This window comes from Lonchura striata, chromosome 8, assembly GCF_046129695.1.
Source record: "Lonchura striata isolate bLonStr1 chromosome 8, bLonStr1.mat, whole genome shotgun sequence".
NCBI classification, from domain to species: domain Eukaryota; kingdom Metazoa; phylum Chordata; class Aves; order Passeriformes; family Estrildidae; genus Lonchura; species Lonchura striata.
This window is the reverse complement of record NC_134610.1, coordinates 10,562,310-10,582,001: the sequence shown is the minus strand read 5'-3', so window position 1 is coordinate 10,582,001 and position 19,692 is coordinate 10,562,310. Positions and strand designations below refer to the sequence as shown.

General features: G+C 37.7%; 1 protein-coding gene across 4 annotated transcripts in view; it reads right to left on the bottom strand.

Moving 5' to 3' along the window:
- Positions 1-19,692, bottom strand: part of MYLK (myosin light chain kinase) — a 195,609-nt gene that overhangs the window by 37,228 nt on the left and 138,689 nt on the right. For all 4 annotated transcript variants that reach the window (XM_021526062.3, XM_021526064.2, XM_021526065.2 and 1 more), the window contains 3 exons: positions 9,731-9,781; positions 8,011-8,138; positions 4,482-4,635 (listed from right to left, as the gene is read on the bottom strand). In XM_021526062.3, coding sequence (XP_021381737.2) covers positions 4,482-4,635; positions 8,011-8,138; positions 9,731-9,781 — 333 coding nt within the window. The remainder of the gene's footprint in view (positions 1-4,481; positions 4,636-8,010; positions 8,139-9,730; positions 9,782-19,692) is intronic.

Sequence of the window (19,692 nt, the reverse complement as noted above, 5' to 3'; positions counted from 1 at the left end):
TGAGTACTTAGTTTATCACTTTCCAACAGCAGAGAAGGCTGCAAAGCACAGTACATGCACCAATATTGAGAGTAATAAGTAATAAAAATAAAAACACCATAGCTTTTAACTTTAGGCCTCTCAGGGTCTAATGACATCGCTCTTATTCTTTTGCATATATCTACCACAGAGATTACTAATCACCATGATACTTGTATATTTGTGTGTGTGTGTACAATACATACACATATATAGACATATGCATATATCTATACACAAAATACCACATCTGGAACAGTAAAAATCCCATAGGATTTATAAAAGACAAACAAGGCTGGTCAAAATCAGCCCCCAGTTAGGTAGTACGTGTGTTTCTACTTCTGTCTTTAAAAAAGTAAAAGACAGCACTAATATCCAAATATTCACTAAACACTGATCATCAAAAAGCCCCTGAATAGTAGCTATGGAAACATGAAGCAATAAACCCAAAAGCATGTGGCAAGTTTGTGACATAGCTGCAGTACAGATAATTTCTCTAGTGCCAGACACCCTTGTTGAATTCTGTGTTATTCTTTGGACTCTGTCATAGTACCCAGCTTTAGCCAGTAGGAAAGCCAAGTTTCTTTCTCAAAGATGGTTACAGACCCAGGGCTATCACACAGCTAAAATGTTCAGAATCATAATTTTGATAAATATATCAAATACATCCAATAAATGGCACAGAAAGAATGAATATTCCTTGCAGTTATTTTAAACTGAAGGCTCTACCTTGCCTAAAAACTCATATTTTGCAGTAAGCTCATCATTGGCTCATTTAGCAAGTCCACTTCAGTCTGACACAATGTCTGCTATAAATCATTAGCTCAATCTCACATCAGGCTGTTTTGATTTTGGAACAGAAACATGTTACAAAATGTCCCTAGAGAGATCAGTCAGCTAAGGAAATTGCTTATTTAAGAGAGCTGCTCATAACAATAGAGAAGGCCTCAACATGGACATTTTGGGACCAGTCAAACCAGTCAACCCTTTAAAAGAAGATACTGCTTAACTTGGATGTCTCACAGATTTGCAGGTCTCCCAATATTATTAATGCTGGTACAGAGTTACACAATGAATCACAAGGCTCAGTCCTTGTGGCTGAGTGCTGTGTGCTCAGCACCACACATTATTTAAAAAGGCTCCTCTCACTTGTTTATGTATCAGTGCATGTGCTGTGTGGACTGCACACAGCTCACACTGCAGGCTGGATGTGATGGACATTTTGTTCATTGATATTCATTAAAGGAAATAAAACCCCTTAGAATGAGATTTGGCTTCTTTCAAGAGCATCCTTTCCCATGGCCCAAACTGCATCAAATCATAAATTATTTAAATGCTTTAGGTGTCAGAACCCTTGCACACTTCAGTTAAGACTGTAGTTGAGGCCTGAGTCTGACAGTTAAATTTAAGACTTTGGGAGCTAAATTCAAAGGAATGCAGGGTATGTTTGTTTCCCTAAATGTCATTATTAAAAATAATTTCTACAAATTGAACTCAGAGTTTGCAATCTAGGACTCAGAGTTTAAATCATAGCAGGATCATTTCTGATTTGAATCCTGGCAGATAAGCTCAATCCTTTGTCCTCTGATTGGAGGTTAAGTCAATAATGTTATTTTTTTGTGAAGAAAGGTCTTTGACAACTGCAAGTATAAAACCAAGATCCAGGATGGTCTTAAATATCCTCAGGAAGGTCTCTAGACCTTCTGTTCAAAGCAGGATCAGCTATAAGGTCAGACCAGATTGTTCAGATGCTTATCCAGTCTGAACTTGAATACCTCCAGGAGTGGAGACTGCACAACTTTGCTGGGCAACCTACTCCTTGACATGTGTTACTGTCCAAATTTAATTTGAGAAATGTTTATTGGGGTCTTTCACACAAGAAACTTGCCCATCAGCTCAAAGACTTTGAAACCTACATGGTTGTAAGAGGTAATAATAAATTAGAAGAGGCAATAAGTATTAATATTAAAGAGATAATAATAATAAAATAAATACATCTTTATTTCCATATTTATTTCATTTGATATCTTAACAAATGACTTTGATTTGCTAAAATTCAGAAGAGCCAAGCCTGTCAGCCAGCCCTTTGAGAAACACAGCTCTGGGTCTGCTCAGATGCTCCTCCAGAAAGCAAATGTTCTGTTTGTACTTTTAACACATTCAAGGCTCAGTTGTGCAGTGTGGTCAGGCAGCAATGTTTTGAGCACACAACACGCACACATGGATGTTCCTTTTCTCAGTAAGGAGGCAGCTCACACAGAATTTAGAGCCTTATTGTAAAGGGCAGAGGCACACAGAGCTGATCTCTAGCACCAGGACTTTCTCCATCAGTGCTTGTCATAAAAGTGGGGTCAGGGCAGGAAGAGCAAGTTTCTTCCCAGTACTTAGGATGGAGCAGAGAGAATGGACAAGCAGGAATTTAAGGGTGAGCTTTGGCAGACTCAGAAGTCCCAGGTTTTGCATTCTCAGAGAAACACAGCTTCCCTATTTTGACTGACAGGCTTTAGAGAAAAGTACCTTTGAGCTTCAATGGACATTTGACACCTTTAAAGGTGCAAACAGTGTGAAAGATTTTATCTCATAGTGAGATTCTAACCTCTTTCCTAGAGGGAAGGCATTTTTGCTCCCTTTTCCCACATTTTTGAGTGCCCAGATGGAAGAATCTGGCCTTAAAATGCATGTGCAGCCAGCTAGGAGGCCTTGTCATGCCTTCAGCAGTGCTGACATCAGCGAGATGTCTCACTGAAGAGCTTGGCAATGTTACAAGATGGAATTTATTCTTTTTAGCTGGAAACAGAGAGCTTGTCATCAGCCAAAACACATGGCAAACTCCTGCACATTGTAAGGATTCTTCACCCAACTCTCCCAAAAGCATCTCTGAGAATCCCACGGTTCTCTGGCACATTTCTTAGGGAAGAGCAAAGCAGGAGGCTGAGATGTAGCTTTATAAGGTTATAGAATTCAAGGACTTTCAAACCAATTAACTCCAAAGGATATAAACCAGTGACTTATATAATAATGAGTCAAGGCTCACACAGTAACAAGATAATAGGAGTTGCTGGCCTTGTGAAGCTAAAAAAAAAAATCCATCTTGCCCAATAACCTGCTACAATTAGCTGCCTGCAGCAGTTGCCTAGGAAGGAGTGAAAAGGAGGGAAATATAAAGAGCAATTTATCTCCTGCCATTCTTCTAGCTGCGAATCAGTTGGGGTTTTGCAGCCAAAACCTACACCCACACCAATGTATATGTTTATTCAAGAACCAATGGTGTTCATTTTTAACCTAGCTGTACTTCTGACCTGTACAACCCACTGTTGGAAGGGGTAGTACAATTTATCTATGCATCATGGGAAAAATACTGATTCTATTTTCTTCTGTTCTTGAATTCTCTGGCATGTTGCTGGAATCCACTTGATATTTATACTCATTCATCCAATTATCCAGAGGAATTAATTTAAATAATCAGGAAGCCTCCACTGACAACATGTAGAAAAACATGCAATTGAGTCACATTCAGTCTGCTTCAGTGGATATTGTACCTGAATGTGTGATTGTACTCATTAAACCTCGTATTCTATTCACTGGATTGCTGGAATGAATCTCCAGTCCAGCTTGGGTTAAAGGTATTTTGCCATTGTTTTTACTGGAGTCAGACATTCATCCTTGGCCTCAGACCCACATTTCTTGCCTTGCTCACACCCTTGTGGCTGTCAGGGGACCACCTCATGGGATAACCCCTCTGCAGGCCACAGGTAACAGAGCCCAGAAGCAGACCCAGCCCACAGACTAATGTTTTAGCCAAATCACATCTTGGCTTGCAGAACTTCCCTGGATTTCCCTGAAGCTCTTCGCATCCACACCAAGGTGGAGTCAATTGGCCCTTTCAGAGCCAGATGTCACAGATCTAGATTTTGGCTGATCCTCACTAGGCTGCAGTTTTATCTGCAAATAAAGTGCAACTGTCTGCATGTCCCTGCAGCCATCCACAGTCTGCTCCAGCAAACCTGATGGCCCGGGAGTGTCACCTGACAAGGCTGTTTGAAGCTTTAAAACACCTGTGGAAAAGCCCACAGATGAAGGGTTCCATATTCAAAACAGAGTGTCTTTATTCACTGCTTTCTGTCCCTGTGAAACCATGGTAGGAATTTAAAATGGAGACATGAACTGATTTTATCTTGTGGGGGGATTTGTTTTTAAGCATGAGTTATTTTTTCTATTTTATACCCTCAATCACCGTGGAATTAGGATTTTTTTCAAATAAACACAGGATAGCCCTAGTGATCTACTGACTTACAATCCTTATTAAAATATCACTATCCATTTTTTTAATACTAGGTCTGATTTCAGTCTTCTTAATTTAACTGATTCTTTTCTTTAACCTGTTGCATGTCATTATGTAAAATGCAAATGTAGACAGATGCTTGAAGAGTAAGTATATTAATAAAATATTAATTTGGACTTACCAACAACTGTAAGGTTGACTTGTGCTTGTCTGCTGCCAAGTTTGTTCTCTACAACTAGGGTGTAACAGCCACAGTGTTCCTGCTTTGTTGATGATATTGTTAGCTTGCTGCTGTTTTCAGCATTCTCAATTTTAATATATTCATTTTCTTGAATCTGCCAAATTAGAAGAAAAATTATGTGATGGATTTCTCTGTATCTGAAAGAGCTCAAAGCACAATACAATGTTATTATGTTGAGTGTTATCTGCAGATAACTCTATTAAAGAAGTATGTGCAGCTGGTAAACTGTGTAATCAACACAAATCACCTAGAAATGCAGTGGAACATTATAATGGCTCCAGTCCTGCAAAGGCCACAGGGAGCCCACTAGGAACAGGAGTGTCACTCTTTAACTTCTCTTTGACAGGCTGAAAGTGCAAACTGTGCAACTGTCAAAAGAACAAAGTTTGGTCTCACATATCTTAGAGAAACCACAGTAGAACATGGGTTTAGCCTTAATTCTTCCTTTTCTTAGTTCTTAGAGGCACAAAGTGCAGATCATCCATAGCTGGGACTTTTTCCCTCTTGTTTTAACCAAGTTTATTCTGTACTTCCACACAAACCAGGGCAGCAGTTTCTTGGGTTTGAACAATTGAAGACAATGTTGCATGAAATGGAGATTCAACACTACAGCTGTATAGAGAGTCATTCAAAGAGCATATTGAGCTTTCCCATAGCACTTTAATTTTCTAAAGAATCAAAAATCCAAATCTCTGCTGAATACCATAGGCATATTATAAACTAGTTTTTAATTGAAACAGAGGTATCATAGCATAAATGGCCAAGGTGGCTTAGATTTTCATCAGCATTAGCTTGAGATATGGCAGTTCTTTAAAAACCTCATCATGCTACACTGCAATTATAGAAGCTGTACACTGTGTTCTTATGAAACAGACAACATAATGTCAATGCCCTTCTTCCTCCCACCACTTCCTTCTTAGATAAGTGACTCTTCCAAACCATTCTCAGAATTTAATTAAAAATGAAGGCTATTTAGCTTGCCTTATCTTGTCCCATATATTCAGAGAAGAAGAAATCAAAAGTTTAAGAACAGGACTTTCCCTGCTCTTTCCTCAACTGAGACAAAACACATGCACTGCTATCTGCCCCAAAGTAACTTTAGAAAGATTTTCCTACAATAACTCAAACAGCAAGTTAGCAAATGGGATTATGTGGAGTTAAACTCTACTGGAAGTTGTTCCACCCTGCCAACATACTTCTGAGATTCTGAAATGTCTTTCATGTTTTGCTTCATTAAAATTAGTCAAAGGCTGATAGTAGAACTAGATCCACATTATTCAGAGAAAGCCCAGACAGGATACAGAGAAAGACTTCAAGAGATGCAGAGAAATCCTTGAAAGGTTGCAGAGACAGCCCTGAAAGGATGCAGAGACAGCCCTGAGAGGATGCAGAGACAGCCCTGAGAGGATGCTCAGTGGTTTGCAGTGGTTGTGGGGAACATGGGTTGGACCTTTGAGATCCTGAAAAAAAGTCTCTGGTTGCAGTTAGGAAGCTTCAACAACTGTCAGCTTTCAGTGATGGACTCAGCTGATGAAGAGGCTTTCCAGGGCTTTTCCCTCTTTAGCTCAGCAAGTTCCAGAATCCCACCACTGCACTGCCATGGCATACAACAGTATGGGTCACAGATTCACAACATTCCCTTTCTGCAAGCAAAAGATACCATTTTGGAACATCTAAAAGAGATAGAGAGAGGCCACTGTGGCTCTCCTGCACCTGAGGGCATATGAGGAAGAAACACGGAGAGGAAGATGCAGCAAACAGTGGCAGGGCTGAAATCACAGCTCACCACTTGCTGGATCAGCTCAAATACCAACTACAAATAACTCCCAGTAAATTGTCGTAACACTTGGCTGGTTTTCACTTTCAGGACTGGGAATGGAACAGAGTTGAAATCAACCACAGTTATAGAAAAGGAAGAAATCTAAGTATAAAACAATATGGGGTGAAGTGTAAGTGAAAAATAAAGCAAAATTATGTTGCAGCACAGAACACCATAAGTGGCTCCCCTTTTAAAGTAATAAATGAGAGACTGCTGCCCTCACTTGTCCTCCTACAGTGTTTAGTAACCTTCCTGAACTTATTTTTTTCTTTTGTACCTCATTTACCAGAATGAATAATTTAAAAATTTTTGTCATTTTAATTTATGATTTTGCAATACTTTACTTTGTCTCATAGTGGATAACTAAAGAAGAAAGTATAAAGATGGTAAAAATAGCATTTTATAAAGGAGAAAAATATTTTGAATTGCAGGTTATGGATCTGATATGAGCAATAGGAGCTGCTAATTATCACATATTAGCTGCTGTTATCACATAGATCATGCATATAAAAAAGACCTTAAAATCTAGGTAAATAGGATTGTTGTATTCAACAATCTTATCAATCAAATGAACTTAGAATTCTGCACAAACCAGAAACTCAGTTTTGAGGGGTACATTTTACCTAAATGTTAAGACAGAACTTAGCAAAATCAAACACTCGATGTCACTGAAGCTTCTGAGACCTATTTTTTGTGGAAAGCTGTGGTTAACTCCAGTCTTGAAAGTAAAGAAGAGTTAGCAAGGATGGACTCTGGAATACCCTTTGCACTAACAAACTGTTTTGAATTCTTTCAATTAAATGCTGACATGTCTGGATTTAGAGTCTAAACTTCCTTCTCGGAGGAGATGTTTTTATTTGTGTTCTATAGAGTGCATAACAAGTTCAGAACGAAATAAACAGAACAGCAGCCACAGTAGATACTTATATTTGCTCTGTCCTAACGTGACACTTCATCTCCCAGTCTGAACCTGCGTATTGGGTGATTTGATTTAAAGTGATTTTAAATAGCTTTGTTAAAGCAACTCTCCTTAGACACTGCCTTTATGGACATGTGATATAATTTAAAGATATTCATTCAAGTAGAAGGAACTTTAAACCTAGGGAGTGAGGGCACTGATGGCATGGATTTTTGTTGTGCCCTGTATGGTGATGTTTGTGTTGCAAGACAATTAACTCATGTTTTTTATATGGTATTTTGCTCCTCTGACATAACTTCAGACCCAGCATCAACAAAGAAGAGGTCATTTTCAAATGAGAAAATGTCCCCTGTGACACTTTTCAGATACCTGTCTCTTTCCCATCACTTATCCTTTAACTCATGGTCTAAGACTTTTCACAAAGAAACTATAATTTGTTACAGGAGGGGACAGGCAGCAAAAGGTCTGAACTGTAGCAAGAAAGATTTAGGTTTGGCATTAGGAAAAAATTCTAACCCTATGGTTATATAAACACTGCAATAATTAGCTAATGGAGGTTGTGAAATCTTCATCAGTGAAATGTTTTCAATAGAGGTAAGGAAAACATCTGTAGGAACAAGACAGACTTTGCCAGTTCCTCAGGAAGGGAGATTGAAAAATGGGAGATAATTGGTATTCCTTTCCATCTCTGCTTTTTCAATGATTGTTAAAATAACCAGAAGACAATTTACCTGCTTACGGAATTTCATCCAGGTGCAAGTTATGGGTGCTGTTCCTACCACCTTGGCAAACAATTCCACTGATTCACCTGCACGGACTTTTCTGTCTTCTGGGAACTGAGTAATCTGAGGAGGAGCAGCTGAAGGGAAAAAATAACATAAATTAAATAACCCTTTAAATGACCCTAAGTTTTCTTAAAATTCAAAACACACCCATTTCTCAGCTCAACTGTTTCAGAGCAGCCTTTGAAATCCAGATTTGCAGTTACCTGTGGCTTGCAATGAAAACAATTCCATGGATTTGTTAATTCTAGGAGAGCAAACCAATAACAATTTACCCATCCAAAGTTTGCTCATGCAAGACCAACGTACAGACATCCAAAAGACAAAAAGGTACCAAAACCTTGGTACCTACCACCAATTCCAAATATACAGTTTATGAAATTTTGTTGTGGGTTTTTCAGAAAATCTTCTTTTTCTTTTGAACTTTTTATTTTTGAAAAATGGCTTCAGCTACCTTCTTATCAACGTGGATGTGCTGAGGGGTTCTGCAAACCTGCTCCCTGATGTCATCAACAGAATTCAGATAATTTAAGACTCAAGATCTACCTATGAGGATTCTGGCTTCGGTAGCCAGATAAACATAATGTGGCACGAAAACATCATGAGAGACAAGGAAGGAAACTGATGTCTTTCTCCATCACATTAAATTTTGCCATGAGCAATGATGGATCTTTTTGTTTGTGTATCACAGTGCTTCTTTTAAACCTTGCAGTCCCATTCATTCCCCTCTGTTCATTCCTCCTCCTGTTCCCTCTCACTGCCTGAGTATCAATAGATGGCAGAACCTCTCCTGCTAACAGTGCTCCTTCCTGGCTCTCAGCTGTGCTGCTGAGTGTCAGACCCCTGGTAGCTGCTAAACACAGAGGCCAGAAATATCATAGGCTGGACAACTCCAGGGTGAAACCTATACTGTTGCTTATAAAAGCAGCATGATAAAAAATTTATTCTTGTGTGTGTATTGAAGGGGGCAGACTTGAGGACATATTGACAGACACAGTAAGAGGCATTCTCTAATATTACAATCACTTCACTGCCAAATGTAACATTCTTTACAAAGCACAGGGCTACTGGGCATGAGAAAAGTGCTTTCTTTTCCTTTTCAAAGTAATTAAAACAAAGTGGGTTTCCCGCACTCTAGACTTGACCTTTTAAAAGTGGTTTTCTTTTGTAAATATCTGAAGGAATCTAGGCTGAGGTGTGCATCTGGCATAGAAAGCAGCTTGAACAGTTTAAAAGTCTGGTGAAGTTTTAAGACACTGAAAGGAGGCTCCTATAGAGGAAATTTCCTTGTAAGTTTAAATATAGATAGCTTTGCCTCAGAGACTGCAAATACACAAACAGGTTATCATAATGCCAGTGATGAGGAGTAGTAGAATCTATCACCTTCTCTGTGGTAGCTACTCAGAGGATTCTGTGGTACACAGAAAAATTTCTTTCACAGAAAGACAAGTTTTGTTGTGGATGTGTAAAAGAGCATACGTTACACACTACTGACTTTTTTAGGATCTTGCTAAAGTCCATCTGAGAGTAACTTCTTTGGATGCTCATAATTCCATTCTTAGTACAGTGTAAACAAGTTGGACTTACCTACCATTTAATCACATATGCAAACCAACTTGGTAGGCAAACAGCTGCACTGGTAAATGTGGGTGACACATGCAAAAATTACCTGCTTTTGGAGGAGTCTTTGGAGCTGGTTTCTTCTTCACTGTTGCTTCACCTATTTAGAAACAAACAAACAACAAACCATGTGAATGCAAAGGTGAGCTTTGCAAGGTACCACGCTAACCACAAACATCCATAGCAAGGCTTTGTTGGAACTTGAAAGTATAACATGTTCTTCCAGGATATTAAACTAAATAATTAAAAATGTTTTTAAAAACCACTTTTATTATCCTGGGTGATCCTCAGAATATTCACAGTTGAAGCTGAAACTTATGAAACAATCAAAGAAATCTTCTACACTGCTCCTACAATCTATCATCATCCATTCCTTATAGCAGTTTAACAGATGAAAACACTGGGCTAAGACCCATCTCACACTGAATTTCTCCTCAGATTTCCAGCATAATCAATGCTGAAGGATCTCAATTAAAAGTAGAGTAGTTAATACCACATGCTGTTTCTCATACCACTCGTGAGCTTGCAAAGAAACAGCATTACACCAAAAGTTAATATTAGCACCACCCTTCTGCCTCATCCTCTTCCTTAAGCAGGGAGAACTTTTTGCTATCTTCTCAAAAGTAAATGTCATACCTACAAATATATGGCTTAGAACTTGAAATCAGGATCCATACATTTTTGAAAGACAATGTTCTACAAATTGTGCAGGGTAAGTAGAAGAAAAATAGAGAAGACATAGGTAGAAAATTACTATTAACTATTTTTCACAAAACAAGAACTAGAGGCCACCCAATTTAATTAGCAGATAGCAGGCATAAGAGAAACACCATGTGAAATATAACATCCATAATCTAAATTCACAAACATATAATGTTTTACAATACAGAAACACACATAGGTTCAAAAGGACAAGTTCATAGGAATTTTGTATAGTGGTGGCCATTAAATACAACAGTCTGGATGCCTTCAAACCACTGAATTCCAGAAGTGAAATTCCTTTTACTGCACTCTCTTTTTGCTTGCTATTCTAAGCATCCTGGTCAGAGAAGGGCCTCTGCTATGAAAGAACATTTCTTATTTTCTTATGCTCATCTAGGCAGCATGATTGAAGTAGTCTGGCTTTTAAGATGTTATTGCCTCCAACAGAAGCAGCATGTGCTAAGTGCTTTTGAGTATCTGGCAGACTATACAGAGGTGCCTAGTGATAGTCATAACAGATGCAAAAGTTTTGAATTTTTGGTCCTTTCTTTTCTTTATTTAGTTATTTCAAATTAGAAAGACACTAGCAGCAAAATATCCCCCTGATTTCACTAAACCAATAAAACCAGTTTTTAGATTATAAGCCTTTGGCTGCAGCAAACCACAAGCTATGCATGATACTCTGGAACACATCGTGTGATGCTCCATGAAACTCAGGAGCCATGAGTTGCAAAACCACCGTGGGAGTCTAATGCTATAGCTCAAACAACAGACAGATTGATTTTTAGAGTGACTGGAGATAGCAGGTGATGTGTATAGGATCTGAAAAGACCAAAAACTTTAAAAATATCTAATGGCTTAGCTGTCAACAACAGTGTTTATTCAGTTCATTCTAAAGAAATTTATGCAGTTAATACAGAAAAGTTTTTTCCACCTTCTTTCCATTTTTTAGTAATTCTTCCTAAAAGTATGCTTGGCTTTTATATGCTCTGAATTTATTGATTTTGTAGCAACTAGAAACACAAAAAGAGAGAGAGGAAGGACATTCTCACAGTACTTATGGCTGAGACAAAAAAGAATAGTTGGATATTTCCCAAAGAAGCCTTTCTTTGACAACTGCCATCCCAACAGAACTAATTAAAGGTTTAGATGAGTATTTGTGAGGTGTTTATCCCAGTATTTCTGGACTACCAGTCTGTAAGCAAGGTGTCTGTCCTACCACATCTTCCACAGGGACTTAACCCTCTTTAAACTGAGGCCTTCAAAGAGCACAACTACTCATTAAAGGGACACATTACTTTTTGGGCCACCAACAGAGTGACATGTACCCTGGCTGCTGTGGTGACAGCAAATGTTATTTCTTCATCCACTTTCCTGCCCAAGTTGTGCAAGCAAAGGCAGCAAGTGGTGTTTCCAGAGCAGCTTTCCTCTTTGTCAAGGTATGGTCACACCCTGAGCTGAAACTCCTATTTCAGGTTGGAGCCATATTATAAGGATGAAATTCTGTATATGATCAGGCGCCAGCAGAAAGGCCTTTAGAGTCTGGCCTCTTATCTGCCCTTAAACATCCCAATTAATGGAAATAACCCATTAGTTACTCATTAGATGCATAACCCCATGTAAACTCACTCAGTTACATGGTTTAGAAACATGTAAACATTTTTGTTTGTGTGCATGCTGTATTCGACATCAGATTCTCTGCTTTTCTCTAAACTGAAATGAAATAGCTCTTGGGTCTCTTCTCAGGGCTGCAATGGATTTTAATACAAGCTACAATGACAGGAATTTGATTGCTTCCACACTCCACTGAGCCTGATATGAACAAAGAGCAAAGATGACGAAGCAAAAGCACCATTTGTCAAGTGCCATCTTGGGTTGCAGATACTGTTGCTATTTTTCAGAAATAAAAAGGAAATTCCTGAATCCAGTATGATTTTCATTCAAAGATCACCTCTTGACTGACATTGTATATTAGCTGCAGTACCTTAGTTCATAGTCAAGGTGCATGCAGACTGGAACAACTATGCTTAAGCCAGTTTAAAAGACTCTCACCTCAGTGAAGATTTCCATACAGCAAAGCAGAGAATATGAACTCATCACTTCATTCAGCTAGGGAACTGCTTTTTATATGTAGGTACAATTTTCTTAGTTTAAATTTTAGTTTTTACCCACCAGGACATTATATTCACTTCACTGAGGATATACAGACTTTCACTGGACTTCATCAAACCATGCAGATTGCCAAGGGTTGCTGGAAGGTCTGGCTGAATATCCTGTTTTGCAGACACAAATATCCCTGAGCAGAAATGAAAGGCTGAGGCAGGGTGGAAGGGGATGAGTACAAGGACAGGTCTCTGGCTCTCTGTAGCTGGCTTCTTTGCCTAATAACACCCCACTGTTCTCAGATCTTCCTTAAAAATACCAGCTCATCTTATGCATCTCTTTCAAATGTAACTTTTTTTTTTTTTTTTTTTTTCTCTCAGAGGCTGCTGGAGACAGTTAGTGAAAAAAACCTAAAAAGATTACTCAAAGTTGACAAGGTCAAATGATTGTTTTCATTTAAATATTTGAGCCTCTTGGAAATGTTAGTTCAAGTCTTCTTCTGCTGCATTTTTTTTTTTTTTTCTTAAAGATGGTTTGTCTTTCTTTTGGTATTTACATTGAAATGGGCCAATGCTGAAAATCAGCCTGGAAGTAAAAGGACCAATATTTCCCCTTAAATAATCTGCCTTCTAGAAACAACATAAACATTACAAGGCAGGTTTACCTCTTACAGAGCTTGTTTTAGAGTGGGGGGGACATAAAGCAAAATGGGGAAAAAACCCCATCCAGGCTGACAGACTTTTGTTGAGCTCTTCCTTTCCCTGATGGTGCAGTCGTGAGAGCAGATACTCTCAGAAGCCTCCGTCTTTCTTTTCTGCTTCCCTTTTTTGGAATTTTACTAAAAATAGGAATATCCCTCCCCTGAAATGGCTCCCTGCACAACTTACTTTCATAAAGCATGAAGGGAAAACTCTTAGGATCTGAAAAAAACATCAGTACTCAAGATAGTATTCCCAACCAATCCATAATTCCCACTGTCTTCCCTGAGGGACGTGCCTAAAATTATGTGCAAGTCTTCTGTAGTGATGGATTTCAGTACCTGGTAAACAAGTACAGTTAATACCTAACTCCAGTAGCATAAAGAACAAGACCTATCCCTGCTTCTGTCTGCTTGTGGAACAGACTCAGCTCAGGAGAGAAGAGTTAATGGCATACTCTCATACTACAGGCACATAGAAAACCATTTTCCCCTCATGCAAAACATGTCAGGATTTCATCTTGAATTAAACTTTTTTTTTTCAGCATTTTCAGAGTTCAAGAGAAACTGAAAAAAGAGTCATGTCTGTAATGTGTCAGACACCATGGAAAGAAGAATATTTATGGAAAATTTATGGAAAGGCCAGATTCAAGTATCTGCTCCTTCTTCCCCATCTCACTTGGATCCTTCAGGCTTGTGGGATGTGAGGTGTCTCTCTCTCCCCTGTGTAAATGAATCCCAGTGGAACCTCCTTCAGACCCTTCTGGAGGTAGAAAGATCTGGGTCTGAATCAAAAGTGGCTGTTCTCTGTCAACCTTCACTACTGCCTGCTTTGCCAGAAAGTATGGAATGACTGAGAGCTAGAAGTACAGAAAAAAATGAAACATTCAGCCTTGTGGTCAAAGTAGTCAATTATTCTGTTCTATCATTGCTTCTGTCACAGACTTTGCTGATGGTACAAAAACTCATTACAGATTTTAGCACAGAGAAGATGAAACAGGAAAAAAATGATGGCTACAATTGTAGCAGAAAGTTTATTCATACATTCATGAACCTGTGCTAATTGCTAGAGATGAAATGACAAACACAATGCACTGAACACACAGTTTTCAGTAGCTTGAAAACTTCATCAAGCTTGTTTAAACAATTTCACTTCATTGCATGTCAGAGAGCAAATTTCTTATAATGTTTCTAAATAACTGTTTAGTATCTAAACACAATAAAACAGAAAGCAACTCTGGTTTAAATTTGATGACAAGCAGAAACTAGAAAACTTAATTCCATGCAAGTCAATTATTTGAGTTTGTGTGCTTCATAGCAGTTTTAAAAGAGTTTATTTTTTTTCATTAAAAACAACTGTCATTTTGTTGCAACATCCCATATTTAGTTTCTAAATCGTGCAGAGATTGTCCTGTAATTGAGAAATATACAATCTCTGCCTTCTGAAAACAAAAATAAAACCCAGGAAATACTCACTTTTGCAGTCATTATACAGCTAGGATATACCCGCATACTCAGAGCTTCAACAATATGATCTGGTACACTGAAAATAACTCAGTATTTGAAAACAGCTCAGCTGAAGGAATAAAAAATTCCATAGCAGTTTAGTAGCACCATTCTTGAGCAACTTCTACTATTAAAGCAAATCTGGGCAGTGCAGAAGAGATCCAGTATCAAATAGAGCTCACAAACAACCCAGGCCATGTAAAATGCTCTAAGAACTCTGGTGGGAGCAAGACAGCAAGGTTAGTTTCTTAAATATAAGTTTAATTTTCACCATTTTTATGTGCTGGGAGAACAGCTACAATTAGACACTAAAAGGCTGTGCCCAAGTGTAGGGACAGGAATCAAAGGTAGGTTACTACCCTGCTACCCAGTCTGTTCCATAGGAAAACACTCTCAGGTCATCTGGACATGCAGGAACTTCAAATTATTTCAGTGGGAAAACCTAGGTGCTATATGCTTTCGGACATTAATTAAACTAGTGGATTTAGGTCCCTTTTTTATAGACAAGAAACTTAATGCTTCTATTATATGCCTTAGATGTGCAATTTCTACCCAACGACTTAACTGTAAATTAATGAAGCATGATACCTCTTCAGTTTAAGGCCATATTGCAAACACTGTTCATTTTTCTCTCTAAGACAGTCAATAAACATTTCTGTCCTTCTGTCAACATACAGATATGTAAGATGGACTCCATGAAAACACGTGGAAAACTCTGCTCTGTGCCAATATTAACTCAGAAAATGTCAGTACAATGAGAACTGTAGAGTAACTTGGCAGAGATTCAAAATGCATGCCCAGCACTACAGAAACAGTACTGAACTGGGCACTCAGGAGAAGGGATTTGGACAACAAATTAGTGTTTCTCCATTGCTCATTTTGTACGTACAGTAACAGATTTATTTTTCATCTATAGAAGCAACCAACGTTCAGAGACACCAGGTTAAATCTTGCATTGCCTTTTTACCTCAGCCCAGCTTGGCTGTCAGGCCTTGTGGCACAGCTACTCACCCTTGGAGCCTCCAGCCTCAGGAACAAAGGCAGCACCTTTCATAATTCAGCATTTCAGAGAAATCCTATTTAGGTCTTAAAAACAGCTAATGGCAATTTGATTTACATCAAATACTAAGAGTGGAATTTTCAGCTTAGGAAAAAAGATTAATTTTTCCTTGAAAAGTTTGGTTAGAGGCTCCTCTGACAGTGTAATTCATATTGTTCCAACACACTAAGTACTTGCACTCACTGTGCAGAAAATGTCCTGGATCTCACAGCAGCCAGGAGCAGAGCAGCACGAGCCTTCTGGGCAAGGAATGGACTGAGGGAACTGCTTTGGACAGCCTCACTAAGAGCATCTCAGACCATCCCAGCCACCAAAGAGGTCAGCAGCAGCCACAGGTCACAGCTGCTACCCAGTGCCCACACTTCTGCAATTAAAAGAACATCTCTGACCAGAACAGTAACTTCTTTAGTAATTGAGTTCTTCCCTTGCCTAGAAAGTGGCAAGTTTTACACTTAGGACAAAACAATCTGTCATGAAATGAAGGTTTTGAAACATTTCTTATTCATCTAAGCCGTGCTTCATATTATTTTCAAAGAACAGAAATCAACAGAATTTGAATATATAATAATATTAATATTATAATATTAATAATAATTTGAAAATATCATTAAATCAGTAAACACTTGAAGTGTTTACTGATTTAATTATATACTAACTAAATTGGACACATCAAGCTTAATGCTTTAATAACATTTTCTTAAAATGGTGCTTGCAGACATGGATTCTCTGACAAGATTGAAAAAAAAATAATAGAACTGCATGCCAATCACTTGGACACTGACTCATAATTTTTCCATGGTTATTAATACTTAGAATTCTCCCTACTCTGGACAAGAATATCTCCCTACTATGGAAAAGAATATATTAACATAATAAGGGGTTCCATTATATTTACTTTAATGGTTTCCATTCCATTCTACTCAGCCTCGCATTCAAGTACCAATAATGTTGAAAATTCAGATCTGGGAAGGTGACAGTGAAACCTTCTGGAGGATTTGATCTGGATGGTTTCAGTTGTGACATTTATTCATAACCATCAGCAAGAGAATGCAGCTACCTGTATTACAGCTGTATTATTATACAGCTACCTAAAAAGGTGTTTGACATAAAATTAAATGTTCTACATAGTAGCATATATAAAAGATTTCTATCAGCAAAATACCAAATACTAAATGCTAAATAACTTGCAGGTGTATAGAAAAAGTTTTTTTCTTTGATATAATTTTATTTTTAACTGAGTAGAAGAACTTACATTTATGCAATTAAACACTATGCTGGGTCAGCCCTTCAATGTATGTGGTCTGGATATGAGAAGGGTGGATTTAAGAACTATTATTCAGATAAGGGAATCCAGGACATCCTGTCAGGTTTTCATAACAATGATTGTGACAGGTGATAATTGCCATTTCTTAATATTTACTGGAAATAGTCCTACAAAAATTATCGGGCATTTCTTTTCGAACACTTCAATCCAATGCTTAGATTTATGAGCATGATTTTCTAAAGCATTAAAGTATCTTTTTTCTCAGTAGCAATAAGTGGGATACAGTTTCTTCCTACTATAGCAAAGTTATGTTGCATGGCTCAGCCACAGTGAAGTTTAAAAAATAGAATCTAACTGCTGTAATGCTTCTTTTTCATCAGCAAATCATTAAAAAAGCCTTTGAAAAAAGTCCTTTTGGAAAGCTCATGTTTTATGCAAACTATTGTGATGACACTTAAAAAAAAAAAAATCTATACTATCTTCAATGCTGCATGCAAACTAATCCTGAGACTGAGGATCGAGAAAGCTGGGTTCTAGACTTGCAAATAAATCTACCTCGTCTTGGGCTAATTCCTTGTGGTTTGGTCCTCTGCTTAAGGACAACAAAATACTTGCAAGTGTGGAATAGTAATATTTTTTTTGAAAAAGGAATATTTATTTGTAAACATAAAAATCTTTATTTACTCTTAAAAATCTCATCAGAACTTTGATTTTTCCACAGTCTGTTGCGACAAAAACATTTATTTAATAGGCACTGAAGATTTTGCAAGTGGCTTTGGTAATTGAAATAAGCAATTCCCTTTAAACTTAATTTGAAATAAGTTCTAATTTCAAAGGGAACTGGGTGCCTAAATCCCTTCACGGCAGTTTCAAAGCTTTCTAGAGAAATGTTCAAGTGGTGAGAATTTTTGGCTTAGTGCTTCTGCTACAGGGCAGTGTCAAGCCAGGAGGACCCTTACATTACCCACTGATTGTTCTGCATGGCATGCAGTATGCAGCATGATAAATAATGAAAGGGTCCAATTTTCCACTGCCTCTTTTAGAAGAAACACAACACTCTATTATTCTAACTCAGTAACTTTTGACATCCACTGAGCAAAGACCCAAGTGACAAAGCCCAAGTCAATGGAGTCAGTAAAGAATGAACCAGTTCCAGAGGTGCCTTCTCTTCTCCCTTTTTTTTCACCCAGATTCAAAGTTGAATCTGTTTCTTATTCTCAGAAACAGTATTATTTACTCTATTTATCCTTAGAGGGTTGCATAATTATTACTAAATTCTGGTGACACAATACTAATTCTAAGCAAAAGGAAATACATTGTAAGTTTTGTAATTTGCCAGCATGGGAGCAATCTTTCTGCAGTAAACACTGCAAGCATCCATTCAGAAATGTTGTTAATCACTGAGTGACACACAGCTTCCTTCAAGATGTTCTTCTTACTCTACACCAGAATCCAACATGTATTGCATATCAAAGGAAGCAATGCCCCTAATTCTGCTATTGGTTTTCTGTAGCTTACAAACCCCAAGCTTCCAGTAATTAAATAACATTGTCAGAATGAGCAGCCAAATGACCTGAGTCAGCAGCTCAGAGTGAGACAAATTCTACAGGTTAACATACTGACAACATTTACTCTTTTGCACAAAAATAAATGTATTGATCTTTGATTTCAGGAATCTAAAGTTAATTACTTTCCTGAAAGTTTTACTAGAGCAAAAAAAACAAGGATAGCTCGTAATTTATCTGAAGGGAGAAAAGGATGACATAGTTGCTAACCATGCAATTTAACTTGCACTTCTTTACAGAATGTGGAAAATGGGGATCTTTGCCCTGAAAAGTATTTCTAAAAAGTACAGAGAATACATAGTCTCTGAATCCTATATAGTATATACTGCTGTGACTGAATTCATACTCAAAATTCAGAATCTATTAATGAATAATTCTAATCACATTATTAGGAACTTTTGTTCTCTCTTTCTTGGTAACTCAATGTGGCAAAAAAAGACCAGAAAAGATCAGAGTAAAAATACATCTCCTTTTAAAATGAGACACCTTAAGTCACAATTATTCTCTATTACCCTTCTTTTCAAGAAATATACAGTAAACATCTTACTTGTAAAGCCTATTCTATTTCAGGTAAGGAACTTTACAGCCTCTGCATCTGATAAGAATTTCAGTGTAGATTGAACTGTGTAGTCCATTGGATCTGTTTTGTGTATTTTGCCCCTGACAAACATACAAATAAAAACTTATTTCAGAACAAACACTCACATTCCTCAGAGACTCAGATGTTAAAAAACTACCTGTGAAATCTCTGCAGCCAAATCCTTTTAAAATTAAATATGTATTTTTCAAAGCTTTTCCAAAAACTCTTCTAAAGCCCAGTTTCCTAACATTCTCTCTGGTTACCTTGATGTTTACTGTGCAGCAGAAAAGATGTGTTAAAGGTATTTTGGAAAAAAAAGAGCTTATGAGAAGTTCAAGAACTTGAACTACTCAAATAATATACCATGTAGAAAAAACATTCTCCATTATTTCAGCCTTCTTTTTCCTTCTTTCTGCAGCCAGAATTGGTAACTTTTGTTTTCCTATCTATTCTAATTTCCACTAAAACCAGAAGCAAAAGAAGCAGGATGTGGATCAGGTCATATATCTCCATATTTAGCCTTAGTTCCCAACT